Source organism: Acipenser ruthenus, chromosome 24 (genome assembly GCF_902713425.1).
Source record: "Acipenser ruthenus chromosome 24, fAciRut3.2 maternal haplotype, whole genome shotgun sequence".
NCBI lineage: Eukaryota > Metazoa > Chordata > Actinopteri > Acipenseriformes > Acipenseridae > Acipenser > Acipenser ruthenus.
In genome coordinates this window covers 1,270,398-1,288,873 of record NC_081212.1, presented here as the reverse complement: position 1 = coordinate 1,288,873, position 18,476 = coordinate 1,270,398, and the positions used below count along the sequence as shown (strand labels likewise).

At 42.5% G+C, this 18,476-nt stretch overlaps 3 protein-coding genes across 15 annotated transcripts in view; 1 reads left to right on the top strand and 2 right to left on the bottom strand.

Moving 5' to 3' along the window:
* LOC117429835 (neurofibromin) overlaps positions 1–18,476 on the top strand; it is a 69,462-nt gene that overhangs the window by 31,065 nt on the left and 19,921 nt on the right. For all 13 annotated transcript variants that reach the window (XM_058997881.1, XM_058997880.1, XM_034049707.3 and 10 more), the window contains 3 exons: positions 16,518–16,950; positions 17,115–17,455; positions 17,791–17,993. In XM_058997881.1, coding sequence (XP_058853864.1) covers positions 16,518–16,950; positions 17,115–17,455; positions 17,791–17,993 — 977 coding nt within the window. The remainder of the gene's footprint in view (positions 1–16,517; positions 16,951–17,114; positions 17,456–17,790; positions 17,994–18,476) is intronic.
* LOC117429838 (oligodendrocyte-myelin glycoprotein-like) lies at positions 670–3,639 on the bottom strand. Its single transcript, XM_034049710.3, has 2 exons — positions 3,323–3,639; positions 670–2,500 (listed from the first exon to the last, which is right to left on the bottom strand). The coding sequence occupies exons 1-2, from the start codon at positions 3,334–3,336 to the stop codon at positions 1,279–1,281; spliced, it is 1,236 nt and encodes a 411-aa protein (XP_033905601.3). The 5' UTR covers positions 3,337–3,639; the 3' UTR covers positions 670–1,278.
* LOC117429839 (uncharacterized) lies at positions 12,425–15,599 on the bottom strand. The gene is made up of 2 exons (XM_034049711.3): positions 15,489–15,599; positions 12,425–13,687 (listed from the first exon to the last, which is right to left on the bottom strand). Exon 2 carries the CDS (start codon positions 13,667–13,669, stop codon positions 12,959–12,961), a length of 711 nt encoding a protein of 236 aa, XP_033905602.2. The 5' UTR covers positions 13,670–13,687; positions 15,489–15,599; the 3' UTR covers positions 12,425–12,958.

Here is an 18,476-nt window from a genome sequence, read left to right as displayed (position 1 = left end):
TATGCACGGTGTCAGTAACTCAGTCTTGTAATCTTTGTTTTCGGTGTCTGGGGTATTCCTCGATTTTTAGAGTCCCTCACTTGTGGCTCTTTCAATCCATTCCAGTCCAGGATTTTGTTCCAACCCGGTCCTCGATTACCTGATTAAACAAGTAGACGTGTTTGGAACGCAGCTCCATTCACTTGTTAAAGACATGGTTGGGAGCAGATCATGGTTTGGAATGGATTGAAAAACACTGTTTAAGAATGTATTGTAAGGTAGTATGTGGTATATACCGTAGATTTATCATAGTGTTTGTTTTCAAACAAAATGTTATATCGTATTGGTTTAAAATGTATTTTTAATCACTGTGGTTTGCAGCTAAATTGGACAGAAAGGTGTTGCTTTTGAAAGCATGATGCAGTCAGGCTTTGCGCCCCCTTGTGGAGGCGTGTATAACAACTACTGCCATAACTGCAGCCCTTATTAATATTGCGACAAATACGATTGGAATTTCTAACTTTGGTCACAGAACATCAATACTGTAAAAGTTTGTGTTTCTTAACTTTTTTTTAGGTTACTGTTTTATTTTTATTAAATCTAGAGCCATAATGACTTATTATTATAAATCATGTTTTGTAAGTAATTGTGTTTAAAGAAGAATCTCAAGATATTGTGTGGAATAAAATAACTTTTTTTTTTTTAAATTCAGGGAGTCAACATTTCAGAGGAGAGCAAGGTTATGTGGGTGCTGCATGCAGACAGATTTAAAACCTTTTAATAACATTACTTTAAACTTGAGCTGTCATTTCTTTATTAATGTCTTTGCTAGAAACTTCCAAACCAAAAAAAAAGCCATTTTTCAACTTCTTGTATTGCCAACCAGTAGTAAACAGTTGATTAAATTGAAATTGTTTAAAATGCTAAAGTTTTAAAAAAAAAATGCTCAATATACATCCTGATGACGCCTGTAAGCCAAAAACATTGCAAACATATTTCTTCATTCGTTTCACATTTAAGAAGTCATAAAATGCAGTATCCATTAAGGAACAAGCAAAGTACAGAGCGAGAGAAAATAGCATTTTAGTGCGCATGTTAAAATGTGTGCACAATATAGCCATACAATAGTAGTACTGTATATTGCAGAAGGCAGGAAAGCACTTTTTTTTAAGCATTTTGATCTGGTTTGCGAGTACACATTCACTAGAGAACACGAGAATGCAATCAGTATTTAAAAACGTTGGAAACGTAACAAAATGTTTTCTCTTATGTTGTGTGTTATTTTAAAAGGAGTTGTTTTCAGATGCCTGTCATCATCGCCAGCGTTGAAAGTAAAAGGTTAACGGCAGCAGCCCTGAGGGCGTTGGCTGTGGAGCCCGTGCTGGTGCTTGTGCTTCGGATAACGCTCGCCGTTTTCCTGACAGTGCTTGTGGTGGAGCTGGGAGTTGTGCTCGTTGGTAGATCTGATGTTTTAACGGTCGAGAGCGCGGTGGAAGTCAAGGGGAAGCGGATTTTAAATACGGGAGGATCGGCGGCCGAGCCGTGCCAGGAGGTCCTGTTGGACGGTGGGTTCAGCAGCACCGCCGCAGACTTGGAAGCGTAACTCTCTGTCACAGCTGGCATTGGCCTCCCGTAAACCCTGCCGCTGCCGGCAGTCACGCTGGACTGCGTGTACGAAGCGAAGTGCCAGCCTCCGTTTGTGGTCAGCCGGGCCGGCGGCTTGTCGCCCTGTGCTCGGCCGCACACGTGCCTGGTATAGCACGGGCAGCCGATGACGCGGGCGGGAGTCTGCTTCACCCAGCTCAGCAGGTACGAGATGTTCTGCTCCTCCTCGCACACCCAGGGGTTGTCGTTCAGAGTGATCAGCTTCAGGCCGCTCAGTTTGCTGAAAGCCCGATCGCTCACAGAGCTGAACCTGTTGTTATGCAAGTAGAAATAGGCGAGGTCTGGCAGCCTGTCCAGTGTAGCCGGAAGGATTTGCACCAGGTAGTTGTTGGATAAATCCACGGTTTGCAGGTTGGACGGCATGTTGGTGGGCACCGTCCAGAACTTGTTGCCACTCAGGTTGAGCGATCTCAGGTTGGGCAGGGTGTTGTTGATGAACACCACCCTCTCCAGCTGGTTCCCGGACAGGTCCAGGGCTTTGAGGTTCCAGTGGTAAGCCGTGTCGTTCTTGTCCAAGAGCCTTATGCCGTTGCCCGAGGCGTAGATCTCCCAGAGGGCTCTGGGCAGGCTGGCTGGGAAGTCTGTGAGCAGGTTGTAGGAGATGTCCAGGGTGCGCAGGTGGGCGAAGCGGGTCAGCAGGTAGTGCAGCTCCACCAGGCTGTTGTAGGAGAGGTTCAAGGTGTGGATGTTGTGTTGGAGCCCATCGGGGAGTTCACTCAGGTTCCTCCCGGAGCAGTCCACCTCCCGGTGGCTTCTGCTGCACAAGCAGGTCTGGGGGCAGATGGACAGGACCTCCCCCATGAGCAGCAGGACCAGCAAGCAGGCGAGCTCCAGCACAGGGGACCTCAGCATTGTACTGTAAAACAAGAAGAAAAAAGTGAACTAACCAGTGTTCAAAGCATGCAACATCAATTTTAAACATTCAAGCATCTATAGCTGTCTATATATAAATATATGCACACCGAATACTGGTGTGTGTGTGTGTGTGTATGTATGTATGTATGTATGTATGTATGTATATGTATATGTATATATATATATATATATATATATATATATATATATATATATATATATATATATATATATATATATATATGCAGTTGAACATTTTCTTGAATGTCTCTGTTGTTTGATCTTACAGCAATCCCCAAATTTAAATTACTATTATAAGATCCAGCTGGCAGCTCTTTTCTTCCAGACAAGGTGTTTATTCTCTTATACCGGCTGGAATGTAACTTGAAGTTATGCCAGATCTTATGTCTGCTTGTGCTGCAGTGGCAGTGCTGCCTATACGAGCCTGGTAAGAATCACTTCAGTTCTGTATTTGTATTCATGTATTTGATGTTAGACAGTTTTCATTTTACCGTGAGCCCCTTCTTCCACTAGTTAAATATGAGAAATATTTGTTAATGTTTGTGAAAGTTTTCAAATCTATATTTCTGTAGCGCAGAAATATTCTAGTTCTAAAAAGGCGACTGTGCTGCATACAGCACTGCAGAGGTGAAGTGAAACTGTAACACTGCAAACTTCTAGAGAAAGACCACTTCTGAAATGTGGCAGAGCTGCATAAAAAGAAAAAAAAAAAAAATCAGCAAAGGTGACTGCAGAGCAGCAGACAAGACCGTGCGTGTGTTTCTATTTCCTGATGTGTGTTTTCCTGTGGTCAATCACTTACCTTCGCTTCTCCATCAGTTCACAATCCTCTCTCTCTCTCTCTCTCTGCAGCAACAGGGATAGTGTATTATTCTCTTCTCAATCTGTTAAGAATCCTCCGTCTTGAATCCTCTGTCGTTTTTCCCTTCTCTCCTGCTTGTTAGCATTCGGTGTTGGTGTTCCTGGCTGTGTCTCTGTGCTTTTCCAGCTGCATGGCGGTGTGTGTGTGTGTGTGTGTGTTAATGGAGGGGCTGCTTCTGCTCTTGCTGCTGTTGCTGCTGCAGACTCCTGATCTGCATTTCCAGCACTTGTCTGTGGAGCGGGATCACTGCAGCAGTGAGTTCCAGCAACGCTACTGCTGCTGTGCTGCTGACTCCAGCCTTTTATCAAATCAGGATTGCACTCGACGAAACACCCCCCCTCCCTCCCCCCATACCATTATCTGAATACATTTCATCAATACTATGTGTAAGCTCTTAACTTTTATTGATCTGGTGAAAATTAGAATGCATCTGTTACATTTATTTCCTTTTTTCATCCAGATAAATAAACAAACTAAATGCACTTTCTTATGCATTGCAGAAAATTGCTTTCTTAAAACCTTTTTCTGTAAGTGACCTTAGCGCTGCTCAATGGCCCTTTTCTTTCTTCTGTCGTTAATCAGAATAGTTTGCATCCTACCCTTAGCTGGGATGTTACCTCCTCCAAAGTGTTGCTTAATTTAGAGCAGGATAAAGGAAATCCACTGCTGTGACATTGGGGCACAGTAGTCTCTGCGTATAGGAACACCTCCTAAGGGAACACCCTTGTGGTGAAACTGATTGTTCCCATTGTAAATGCTCCGCCTAAAGGAACAGGAACTTCTCTTAAAAGAACACCTCTTTGGCACGGTTAGCGATTTGTTCACAACTGATACAGTACTGTTTTATAACCTGACAACTCATCAAGGTCAAACTTAAATTCAAATGGTTGATTCAATCTTTTCATAACTGACTTGTCATCGCGAGAGTGTCTTGAGGAGCAGTGATTGGTTTATTCAGTCATAACAGAGCCGTCGTTATTTATCATTGCCTCGTTGTGTATTCTGATGACTGCACCTCATCGCTACACAATGGCAGGCAAACAAACAGTGAAACGCGATGCTGTTTCTCTTGCTACAAAAAGTTGGAAATTGTTCGAGCTCCTGAAAAACACCTGAATCAGCCGCAAGTCAGCGAGCAATTTGGTGTTTCTCTTTCTGGTAAGTTGCTTCTCCATACTGTTAAATGATTTTGTGCATGTCTTGAATATTACTCCTGTACGTGTATTCATAATTAATCTAGAGCTGCTGCTGCATTTAACGTGCGTAGGGGTGCTGTGTTAATTTTAGTTTGAGTTAGTTTATTAACGTTAGTTTGTCTCTTACTTTATTATTATTATTATTATTATTATTATTATTATTATTATTATTATTATTATAGTTTATTAACATCACTTGCCTATTTTCTCTTACTTTATTTTGTTCATTTCATATGCTGATGCACGTGCATCATGACAAGCAACACATATATATTTATTTATTGATTCATATTGTGTCTGGTGGTGGACTCTGTCTTAGAGAACACTTTGCTTGCTTCCTGAGGGGTGTTCTCTTAGCCGGAGATGACTGTACCTCCATGTCGTCATTCAATCATTTGAATCTCAGGTGTTCTAGAGCTTTGATTGAATTGCTTCCATATTTCTGAACGTTCCATAGTTTTAACTTAGTGATTTTTAAAAACTTTTTTTTTTACTAAATTGCAAAACTAAAACTGCTAGCCAAACAAAACAAAAAATAAGTATTAACCATCAGATCATGAAAAAACCACAAAAAAAACCCACGCAATTCTGGTAAATCTGCAGCTGTGCTAGATCTTTCCTCGTGATCACAGCTGATTTTTCCTTTCACCTGGTCTAGATTTTTATGGCACTTGTCTTTTGAAACCTTGTTCTGAGCTGTCCTACATACAGTAATACATAACGTTTCCTCCAGCAGCAGTATGAAATGGAATGCAATGTGAATCAGGTCACCCCTGTCCCTGCTGAGTCGTTTCCCTGTCCCGTCACAATCCAAACATCCTGGCTGCATAAAACAGAACACTTCATATACCTTGAGGACAAGCATCCCAATTCAATTAACCTTGAGCCGGGCTGGAAAAGGAGTCACATAGGAATATACTGTTTATTAAAGCATTCCGTTTAACACATGAATTATTGTTAAAACAAGTTTCCCCAGGTAAAGGTTACTGGGATCGGGCCCTGGGGGGCCCCGTGAAGTTTGGTTGTTGCTGTCCCCTGCTTTGGAAGTGGTATTGTCATTAATCATAGGCTGCTGTGCTTTAAAAATTAAGTATATAAAACAATTGCCAACAAATAGAATTATGGATTAAAATGGCCCCTTTTTGGACTGACTTTGCTGCTGGGAGACTTCTTTCAAGTCCCAAAGGAAGACATTCTTGCTCTCCCCCAGCTGGATCCCTAGTGATGTGACACCCTCTGCCTATTAATAGAGGTCTGACCTGATAGTACCGTCTCTCTGTCTCAGCTGCAGTCTTTTCAGCTGCAGCTCGTACCACACACTGCATTCAAACGCTGGCTCGCTTCCAGCAAGCACACTCCATTCACATGCTTTCACTTATGGGGTTGGAAAGGGAGCCAGTGGCCTTTGGAAATTCAATAGAGAAGTGTTTTTTTTTTTTTTTACTTCAAATTGCTTGAGTCAACATATTTGCAATTCAGGTGCATCGATTCTATGCATAGTGGGGACATTTTTTGCAGAGTCGACGCATCTCTTGTGAGATTGCATGTATGGGTTTTGGAAGACAAACCAGCTTGGTGTGTGGCTAAATGCCTGACATTGAGTGATGAAGCTCGATCAAATACCCACACAACTCCACCACCAGCCCAACACCATTCATTTCCAAATACTTTATTAACCTGCTTAATCGAAATGTAGAGTTTTCTGCATGTCTCATGAACACGTGCTAAAAAATACCCTACTACCTTCCTTCACAGTTTTCTTTAGTTAATAAGATATTAATATCAGTCAATTTTAATGTGTAGGGGGGATGTCTAGTTACATTTGTGTCTGAACAATGCATTAGTCTAATGTGTTTCCGTAGTGTGTTTCCTACTTTATGTACACACATTTTATGGATATTGTGTATTTAAAATAGCTGACAAAAAAATTATACAATGGAAACATTTACTTTTTTATTATTTATACATTGTAATAGCAACGGTTGCATCAAAAGCATCATATTTCAGAATACATTTTTATAATGGCAGCAAAAAAAACCAAAACATTTCAAAGATCTGGAACTCCAGTGTCTTGCTAATACTTAGATTGCATTGTTTTTGAATGCCAGTTTCTCAAGTTTAAAGCATTATGAAATACAAAGACTTTTATACAGACTTCTTGCAGAAATGTGTTTCTAAATACTTTGTTTCTGTGTAGTACTGCTATATATCTTAATGTATAGAGTGTTAAAAGTTACGGTTTATTAAATAAAAAAAATAATGTAGCCTACCTTCCATTTATACCTTCATGTGAAGTTTACCATGCTGGGTGTTTACTAAAGACATTACAGAGATTCCCACACTAAAGCAAAGCCTATATTCTCTGTATAGAATATAGAAAGTTGAAGGAATACAATTTGAAATTGTTGACGTGAGTGTGGCGTTGTGCCTTATCTTAGTCATCACAGTTCTGTGCAACAGCCCAGGAGTTCTGGGTACAGTGTGATGGGCTGCTACTTCCCTCTGAGTTATCTTCATATTTTTCGGAAGTGGTTTTTGCCATCGGCTTAAAGAAACCACTCACTTGTGTCTCTTTCTAACCAGGACCTGTAATTAAAAAAAAAAAAAAAAAAAGTAACTTCATTCCCATCCACAAAATTGGGAGCCAGGATCAGGAACATTTTAGGAATGAAGTCTTTCACTGGAAAGTGTGTGTCATAGTCCCATAAGTGAAAGGGGCCTTTTTTTTCTCTCACCCTGGCCACGAAACTTCACAGCTGAGAATGATTCTGATATTCTGCAGAAGAAGATAAAAAGAAGAAAAACAAAAGGATGCAAATCTGGGTTGCGTTACGATCACCTTGACGCTGGGTTTGAGGAGCCTTAGGTAGCAGAAGGGGGCAGCAGTTGGCGGCTGCTATCTGGTGCAGCGTGATTGGAGCTGATCAGTGGACTGGTGATCTCTCCAGATGGCAAGGGTACATCTGAATCGCTGGATGAGTCTGCTTGGGGGATGGCCTGAGCATCTGTTGGCGGTGGTGGAGAAGGCGGAGGAAGGATCGACTGCTCATACAATAAGGGTGCAGGTGGGAGGACCAGTTGATCACTAGGTGGAGGTGGGATCGTGTTGCCTATTGGGGGTGATGGAGGCATCTCATTGGCTGCCAGGAACGGGGGTGGGAGCATTTGAACATCATCATTAACAGGGCTGTTGGCTGGCTTAGCAGGTGGGTCAAGACTGACTGTTTCCAGTGGTGGTTGTGTGGATGGCAGTGGGGAAGGGAGTTGGTTTCCAGTGTTGCTGCTGACTGCAGTTTGCAGTGAAGTCATGGGTAAGAATGATGATTGAGTGGCGTCCTCTGGTCCTCCTCCTCCTCCTTTTCCGCCACTGCTGCTGTTTTGCTTTTCGCTCTCTTCAGTTTTGCCGTTCTTGGTTTGCACAGGAGCGGCTTTACCGAAAGTGCCGCTCGGATCACATCCCTCCAGTTCGGTTTCCTCCAGCAACGAGAACCTCTTGGATAACCGCTGAGGGAGGAAGGTCCCCAGGGAAATCCGCTTGGAAAGTCGGTGGCTGTAATTCCCTTCATCTTCCACAGAAGGAGACAGGATCTGGCCGTCCAAAAACGGGCTTGGTCCTGCCCAGTTAGAGTCCGCTGCTCTTTTCTGTTGTAGGCGCCGCTTTCGTATCATGATGCCTACGATGGCTAACATCATCAAGACCAAGGCTCCCCCGATGATGACCGCTACGATCGTGCCGGCCTTTGTGCTGTCGGCTGATTGGAGGGCAGGGTTTTTTGGCAGAACTTTTGTTGTTGTTGTCTTTTTCTCTTCAGTGGAGGCTGCAGGTTTTGGTTCTGATATTTTTGGGGTTGTCTGGATGAAAGAAGTGGTAACTGCAGCTCCCTGAGATGTCCGTGTTGGTTTTGGAGAGGTAGTGTGGTCGCTTGCTGTTGTGGTCTTTTCAGGCTCGACTAGACTCAACGTTGTAATTGTTTTAGACGTTCGAGCTGTTGGTGCAAGTTGAGTAGAAGCTGTCATGGGGTGAGTGGTAATCCCATTTGCACTTTGCTTTGTAGAAAGTGCATTTGTTGTCTCTTGTGAGGCCTGCTCAGGGCTGGTTAAATCGGGGGTTGGTGTGTTATTCACTGCCGGTGTGTTGGCTGCTGGTTTCAAAGTTGTATCCTTTGGGTCTTGTTTTTTGGCAGTAGACTCCGCAGAAGGGGTAACTCCGTGCTTTGTCCCGGGATTTGGCTGTGGATTCGTAGAAAGAGAACTTGCATTCTCTGGAGGTTGCTGTTCAGTTTCAGTGTGGCTTGGACTTGGAGAAACTGGTTTAATGGTATTTGTGTTTGGAATCAGGGAGGTTTCGTATGATTTCTTCTCCTCCGAGGCCCCGATTACACTCCCATCACTGATGGGTGTTTGAGCTTGCGTTGCTGCGTTTCCTGGAGTGGAATGAATTGTGGTTTGGAGTTCTTGCTTTTCCCTCGGCCCCTCGGCTGTGAGAGGTGTCTGCACTGCTTGTTCTGCTGCAGGGTCCAGTGAAGGGGTTGTCTGTGCAGACGCACTGACACTAGGAGCTGGACTCAGTAAAGTAGAATTTCCATTGGCCTTAGTCACCCCTGATTCATTTTCAGCCTTTGCAGTGAGAGGGTTTGACAGTGTGGTAACGCTACCTTCACACCCTGCCAGAAGCACACAGAGGGACGTGAAGGCAGCAGCTATGTACATATACTCCATTTTGTTTGCAGGTTTTGCAGCTTTGAAAGATTTTTCCATTCTTCGTAAAGCCTTTAGAGAAACACAACATGAAGCAAATCTCAAGATACATTGAATAATGCATAATAGTAACGACACAGAGCTGAAGAGCATTTGCCAAATACTATACAGGTCATATATTATTGACTATTGAGATCTGTAGAAGGTAGGTCAGAGCCACTGTTTGTAAAAATAATCACAAATCTACATATTCTAGAATTGAATGAAGCAAACATTCAGTTCAAGTTAAGTTTATACTCTGCACATTATTTTAAATGCTATTTGTGAACCAGCACATTTGACCACAAAATGCATGCAGTGTTTGTTCATGTAAAAACATTTACCTCCTGAAATCAAGTTAAAGACAACACATCGAGGGGAGAGAGGGGACAAGTAGATTTCATTGTTAAGGGTGTCTTAGTTCTAGTAAGCTGAACTTCCTCCAATTAGTATGGCACTGGGAATTGATTTTCAAAGGGAAGAGAAAAATGTTGCCTTGCTTATTTGAATTGAACTCTTTGGACTTCAAGCACTGTACTTGGATATGTATTACTAACCAATAAAATAAAGAACTTCCGTTTTTTTTAGGGTGATTGAAGCAATTTAGCAAACAACTTTTTGATTTGTAGAGTTATCCGCTAACATACTGTATACATAACCACCTCCCCAAAGTGCAAAACATTCCTTCAAATGTACTGATTCTGGTATAAAAATAAAAATACACACACACACACACACACACACACTCCATACCAAAGTAGCTTCTATAAGTACAGTGTAGGCTGTACTTGAGTGAAAACAACCTTAGTCGCCTAAAATAAGTTGTTGTTTTTTTTCCTTTTTTTGCACCGTACGTAGGTATTGCAGTTTGTTGCTCAAAGAGCTTCCTCTCACTCAATGATATCAAGTGTGCTTTACTTACCACATCAAGTTAATAATTCTCTGTTTCTGCCTACATCCAGTTTTTCACTGATGTTGAATCTCTTTTTGGTCAAAATATGTTTCTTTCCCCGTGTTTTATTTGTCGTGGTCTGTCAGAGGTGTAGTTTCATCGTTTGTGTGAGAGAGAGAGACGAAACTGAGAACTTGCGACACTCAACTTCAGGAAGTGAGTACATATAACAGAAGCAAAAATAGTATTGAAGACACGACACGGAATTGAGTATGCTTTAAGTTCTTAAATTCTTAAAACATTTTCCCCAATAAACAATTTTTTTTTTTTTTAAATGGAAGCATACCTTAACAAGTTAGTCATTAAATGTAATCATTGTTCACATTTACTTTGACTGCGTACAGCGTTGCGTTAAAACATTTGTGATTTTAAACATCCACAGATTTTTAGATTGAGAAAACAGTAAACTGAGAGATCCTGCCACTTGTCATCCACTGCGGTTTCAGAAAATAAATAGACAGAACTGCAGTTCTGTGTAATTTGATCTTATTTTGTAGCTTAGTCTGCAGGGGGTTACCTTCCATTTGCTGGTTGTGATTTGCTCTTCTTCTTTTGTGGGGGCTGCTACAGTAATATATTGACGAGAAGTGGTAAAAGGAAGCATATATCTATAGTCGCAGTTTAAAAAAAAAAAATGCTAAATTCACTTTAATTCCAATCAGCAGTTTCTTCAGAAAACGGGGGTCGTGAACACTGCATCCCTTTGCATTAGCTGGTACACATGTATTTGTGTTTCAACAAAACATCCACTTGTTTTTATGACTCTGTGCTGATTGGCCTGTTAGGTACACAGCGGCAGTTGGAGGAAACGGCTTCAGGAGTTTTGGGAAGGCGACAGAAGTCTTTTTAAAATTCTTTTTTTTTTTTTTTTAAAGTTTGTTTTTCTGTGTACATTTGTGCCCTGGTTGAAATATTTCTCTCTGAGCTGTTGCTGCTTTGCTCTTTGCCCTTCTATCTCTCCAGCTACAGCACCTGGAGTACACATTGTGCATGCAGACCCACCCCTCCTTCAGAGGTCTCACATTGCACAGGGGTTAACAGTGGCTTAGTCGGCTACACCTGAGACTGTGTGGATTCATGCAATACCACCCCTCGCTTTCCTCATCTCCTCAAGACTCTAGTTGGGTATGGTCCCTCCAAAGGTGCTGTAGCATACAATACATGGGCAGCAGTGTGGAGTAGTGGTTAGGGCTCTGGACTCTTGACCGGAGGGTCGTGGGTTCAATCCCTGGTAGGGGACACTGCTGCTGTACCCTTGAGCAAGGTACTTTACCTAGATTGCTCCAGTAAAAACCCAACTGTATAAATGGGTAATTGTATGTAAAAATAATGTGATATCTTGTAACAATTGTAAGTCGCCCTGGATAAGGTCGTCTGCTAAGAAATAAATAATAATAATAATAATATTGTAAGCCCGGTAAAAATTCAGGATTGACACAATTTGCCGCCCCCCCACACCCCCCACACACATATACACTCACATCCCCCCCCCCCCCCCCCCCCCACACACACACACACACACAAACACACACACACAGAGTCAGCATTACAGTACCTGGCTGTGGAAGTAAGGGGGAGTTGTTGTTTTCCATTGGTGCTGTTCACTGCCTCGTGCACTGACCTATAGTTTGAAAGGTCCGGTTGTTTAAAAGTGTGGCTGGAGAAAGAACAGGCTGTGCCTCTGTGAAGGAAATCTGTCTCGGCACCAGAAATGACACTTTGGTGGTTCTGATCAACCTTGTGAACTCTTCCTGAAATTCAGGATTTTTTCAGCCTCCTCATGCAAGCCTATGGAACCCTTGATCAGCTAGGTCTGTATTTAATGCCTCTGAGTCGTATTGTTTTTGTGCAAGACTGTTGCAGGTTTATTGGTATGTTTAAAAAGATGAAGTACTTTAGGACCTATGCAGGGGCTTACCTGGCGTACTATAAAGACATGTATTGAAGTGGACTGGCGTTACAGTCTGCCCATTTTAGAATGTCAAGTTATGTGATAATCTGTAGTGTGAAAAATCCTTAAACCATATTGTTATTAAAATGACTGAACACTTTTTTAAAATGACTGAACACTTTATTTGTAATTAAAAAATCAAGTACATACATTTATTCCAAGAAAAGGTAATAAGCATTGAATCCAAAGTAAATAGCAGTCAGTGACGTGCTTGTCTGCGTTCGTTCAAGTTGTTTGCAATGTGTTTACATCATACATTTAAAAAGCGTTAGTAATTATGATCAAAAAAAGAGTTGGCTTTTCTGCATAAGAATTAATTTCTTACAAATTTCCTTCATTCTTCACAAAACACAATAGCTTTAAAAACAGCATTAAAGTGAACTACAACCACAAGAGGAGTTTGAGTTATAAGGGATGAAACTTCAGCATGGCAAATCGAAGCAGGTTCATTTACAGCAGGGGGCTGCTAATAAACTGGGCTCAAAGGTGGGGCAGTCTTCTGGTTTCGTAGGTCTATTCATACTGAACAGAGTTCGTTTATATTGCAGGCCATTCGTTTTACACATTGCAGGGTTTAAGCGGTGGTATTAGAATGTCTAATCCGGGTCCTTGGGGCCAGTAACAGACCAGGCATGTTGTTTTTCTTCAAGGTCGTGGGTGCTGTTTTATGTACACTGGAAAGCAGCGCTGCTTTTAAAATTTGGAGCTCTCAAAAGGACCGGGTTCAAGAACCCACTGTATTAGACCACCAGGATAAAATCTGCTGTTGAATTGTCTGGTGGAGGAGGGAGATCGCCCTCCTCCTCATCGCTTCCCATGCGTTCCTCTGGAGGGGTTCCTGCAGTAACTGCTGCTTCCAGGGACTCGTCTTCCTTTGCTCCTGCGCTTGCGACCGTTCCTGTTTGTTTCTCCTGCTCCCTGTTTTCCTGGGCCGTCTCGGTTTTCACCTCCTCCATCATGATGCTCGTCTCTGACAACACCGTCTCTTTGCCGTTGGGACTGGCACCTCCGGAGGCCCCGAAATTGGAGCTGCTCAGCAGGTTCGCGTTGCTGTTGGTCGGCCGTGGCGTCATCCGGTAGCTCCTTCTCAGGGAGCACACTACGTTTGCCAGGATGCAGGTCGTAATGAACAGGATGGTGCACAGCAGAACCAGCCCACCCATTACCAACAAGCTAATCTTGGGTTCAAATAATTGCCATGGGGAGGACGAGGAGGTGGTGGAGACTGTCGAGGAGGTGGTGGAGACTGTCGAGGGTGGGGGACTTGCTGAGGGTGTGACAGGTGTAGAAGTTATCATGCTGGAAGAAACTGCAGTAATTTGAACTGTGGATGATTTACCAGTGGTGGAAGGATTGGCAGTTGAAGGATTAGGGCTTGATTCGCCAAGGACCGATCCAAGGATAAAAGCCAATGCCAAAACCAAAACTTGGTGCACCTTTGATCCTGCCATTGCTGAAGCTTGATTTACCTGTTAAACGATAAAACAGGAAATGTTACTGCTAGTCGATCGGCAGTGATAATGTTTTGATTCTTATACAATTTGTATACCTCTATCTGTATAGGTTTTTTAATAGCCAGCATTAGTCCTAGGGCTGTTCTGAGAAACCCTGTGAGAGTAGCTTTATTCTGCTCATAACTGAAATGGCATTATCTCGCCTGGGTTTACTAGGTTGATTTGAAAAGATCCTTCTAAGATCTTTTGACTTTTTAAAATAAATCATATAATTCCTTTGACAGGTATATTGATGATGATGATGATGTTAAATTATAATAATTTCAACTTTAACTCTTTCATGCATGGCGATCTCATATGGGGATGGATTAAAAAAAAAAAAAAAAAAATTCTAGTCTTTATATAGGGAAATGCAAATGCATGATAACCTCATGAGTCAGATGCCATTTCCACCCCCATATAAAGCAATGGGGGGGGGGGGAAACCATTTCAAAAAGTGTTAAAAGCACTTCTTTATTTTCATGCAAATTCTTGGTAAAGTTCTCCTGGTTCCTGTTTAACAGCCAATGACGTGCAGCGCAGTATATAGCATCTCAGTGTATGCCATCTGCATATGGTGCTGGTGTGTATTTTTAATCATGACGTTACTCATTTCAGGACTCGAGATGAGGGCTAATGTTTCTCCACAAGATTTTACAGATGCACGTTTATATATATATATATATATTTTTTTTTTTGGTTTGTTTGTTTGTTTTGTTTGTCAGCTAGTGTGAAAAGAACGTGGAATGCACCTTGTAAAAGTTTAATGAACCCTAAATCTGGGGTTCTCAAAGTGGGGTGCGGGCACCACAGGATTTCTACAACAGTTTTCAATGCCTATTCAGAATAGTTTTTAAAAAGTTGTCACCCAAATAAAACATTTGAGGACTTCTGCACTAAAATGGTTCTTAAATGACTCTGTTTAGACCTCGCTGGATACAGACTGGTGTAATTTATAATACAGACCACACTAAGATCACCTGGACTTGACTCAAACCCCACAATAAAGACCTGGTTTGATTCGCACCATGCACGCTGCAAATAACAAACCACTGGAAGCGATTGGGGTTTATAACAGTAGCACTTCTTGAAGAAAAATACTAACAAGAAACGTACCAACAAAACGTGCTCAGTTTTGTGTGAAGCGAGGGACATTCACAGAAACATCGGTCTAATTTTCGAACCGTGTTTTTCTTTACTACTACTGAATATCTTACGATATTCAATAATAGTAAAAAATGACAAAGGTCATTTGCTTTTGGTTGTTAGCTTACAAATACAATATATATAAGGATGTCATGTGATCAGAAATAAAACCCGAAAATGTCAAGCCCTATATATATAGAAATGGTTTGCCAACTAAAAAAAAACTGAGTTTCTTACGGACGTATAGAAATTGACGGTGAATAAAACCAAAAATATTTAACAAAGTTTAGTTGTGGTGACCCGGTTTCACAGCCATGTCAGATCATTTGCCTTGTATTAGGTTCTGTATTATCTAATTCTATTTGTGAATCCATGCTCTTCTACTTTCCACACTGCACCTCAGATTCACGTTTTGATCTAGCAAGAACTAATAAATTGCAATTTAATAAAACAAAAGACAAAAATAAAGGTGTGGTCGTTTTTTAAGAGTCTCTGTGTCCACCTACACTTTCAACATTGAAAGAAAAATATTGCCAACTTTGAAGTGGAAGAAAAGTTTAGTCAATGTGGTCCTCTGTGTGTGAAATGAATATGACCCAGGAAGCAAGGCAGCTGCCCACCTGCCACTTACCTTGATTGCAGCCTGGTCTGGTCAATCTGATCGAGAATGCTGTGCAGCTGTGTATCTGGGGTGACAGAAGAATGGAGAGTGATTGCAGGGGTCGACTCTTTTTATAAGGACATCTGTATTCATGTGCAGATGCTAGCTTCCTTAATAACCACAGAGATGACACACTTCCGTTCTAGCTTCTGCTTGTTGTGTTTTGGGTATTTTTAACGTACGAGATGGTCTGTGCTTTCTCGAAGAAAGCACCAAGAGATAGTTAGAAAGAAATCTTTTTTTTTTTTTTTTAAGCATCTGGAATGTAACTTCTGGCGTCAGCATTCCAGTAGTTTTGTTTTTGTAGCCCATAACTGCATGTGAGCAATGCTTGCTGGTCCGATGTGCAGTACCTGTTCAGGTTTGGTTATTTTATATGGGTTGCCACTTCCCATTGTATTGAGATGCTTGACACAGATCTAAGCTTTGCACCGGGATAAATGACCCTATTGGCTGAATGATTGGAGAAGTCGTAGAATTGGTGACTTCTTTCCCAAGCCTTTCCAAGGCAGTTTGTTCTCTGTGCTTCCCTCTTGTCCACACGACTCCCTTTTATATGGGTTACCACTCCCCATTCATCTGGAGAGGAGACCAATTGCAATCTCTCAAATGTTTTTTTTGTTTTTTTTTCCTAACTAAAAAACTAGATTAAAAATGATTTGCAGAAGAAAAAAAACGGATTGCAGTAGTGAGCCTAAATCTAAGACAAAGTGATTTCAAGATGATCAAAGCTTCGGACTACTGATTTATTTTTACGAACTAGCTTTTATCTTCGCTATAGAAATGTGAATTGCATTGTGTATTGTATTGTACAAATGAATATGATGATTTTTATGAAAAGGAATTAAAGCAATTCTTTAATTAGTAAAGTAAATAATAAATACATATAAGTTGTCTTTGTTTCTGTATTTAAAAATCAGGCGAGATGATGATGATGATGATGATGATGGTGATGGTGATGGTTTCATTCCCGTGCACGCTCTCTCTTCCCTCCTGCAGGTTTAAGACGGGCCAGATCAACGGGGACCTGCTCATTTACCACGTCCTGCTCACCCTGAAGCCGTACTACGCCAAGCCGTACGAGATCGTGGTGGACCTGACCCATGCGGGGCCCAGCAACCGCTTCAAGACCGACTTCCTCTCCAAGTGGTTTGTGGTGTTCCCGGGCTTCGCCTACGAGAACGTGGCCGCCGTCTACATCTACAACTGCAACTCGTGGGTGCGGGAGTACACCAAGTACCACGAGAGGCTTCTCACGGGGCTCAAGGGCAGCAAGAAGCTCAACTTCATCGACTCCCCAGGCAAGCTGGCGGAGCACGTAGAGCCCGAGCAGCAGAAGCTGCCCGCCGCCACACTGGCGCTGGAAGAGGACCTCAAGGTGTTCCACAATGCCCTCAAGCTCGCCCACAAGGACACCAAGGTCTCCATCAAGGTACGTGGCTCCATTCGGGGGGGGTGGTGTGTGCTATTTAAATTAGCCATGTGCATCTTTGACTGTGTGCTCTTGATAAAAGAGAAGTTTCCTGATTCTTTGGTTGGATCTAGGCCCCGTTTCCTGACCTCCCTGTGATTTTCATTCGATTTTTCTTTTCCCAGGTTGGCTCCACAGCAGTGCAGGTGACCTCCGCAGAGCGCACCCGTGTCCTGGGGCAGTCGGTGTTCCTGAATGATATCTACTACGCCTCAGAGATAGAGGAGATCTGCCTGGTGGACGAGAACCAGTTCACCCTGACCATCGCCAACCAAGGCACCCCTCTGACGTTCATGCACCAGGAGTGTGAGGCCATCGTCCAGTCCATCATCCACATCCGCACGCGCTGGGAGCTGTCTCAGCCCGACTCCATCCCGCAGCACACCAAAATCCGGCCCAAGGACGTCCCGGGAACTCTGCTCAACATTGCACTGCTCAACCTGGGCAGTTCAGACCCAAGTTTACGGTACGTGTTTGTTTCTCAATTAATATCCGGCAGCACTTGTTACTTTTTCACCAGCTACTTTGATTGAACGCAGCATATGCAGGCCCTGCTAAAGCAAATAAAAAAATGACACCACCACGGACCCTGATTTAGAACTAATCTTGGATTTACCTCAAACAACATCAAGTGGTCCAAGATATGTGGCTCTGGAAAAACAGCCACAAATGTTTCTCTAGTTCTGCTTTTGTGATTTGAAGACTGGTTTCTCACTTTGTAAGCCAGGTAGATTAGTGCAAATCAGAGTACCTTGATGCTGTGTCATCCACCCTGTTAAAAATGATGTTGTTACGCCCCAGGTCTGCTGCCTATAACCTCCTGTGTGCCTTAACCTGCACCTTCAACCTGAAGATTGAGGGGCAGCTGCTGGAGACGTCAGGTCTGTGTATCCCTGCCAACAACACCCTGTTCATCGTATCCATCAGCAAGACCTTGGCTGCCAACGAGCCCCACCTGACCCTGGAGTTCCTGGAGGAGTGCATCTCGGGCTTCAGCAAGTCCAGTGAGTAGCTGTGTGCCACCAGGCCACACTCAGCATCGTCATGTACAGGGCTGGAGATCAGACCCATTACATAGCAGTCTGATCCATTCCTGGTCTTACTATGAGTTTAGTAAGACGCACCTGAGCTTGTTACCTATACACTGGGACGAATCCAGCTGGTAGTAAAATCTGGAATGGGTGAAACTGCTATGCAATAGGAGTCTGATTTCTATCCCTGGTATATCCTCCAATATGGTCAGTCTTTGCTGTTTCTGACTGAAAGCATTCAACTCTGTTGGCTAGATTACCTGAGCTGTTCACTCCAAATTGCTTTTAACACATTACAAGGAATTACAATTCTAAAGTAAAAAATAAAAAACAGCTCAGGAAAGCTTACAAGCCCTTAATGAAATGTCTGACTTTGTTTATTTGTGGTTTGTTAAATGTATTGCATGCTGTTTTTCCATGTTCATTTGTTTCGGTTTGCATGAGTTGTCCCCTGGA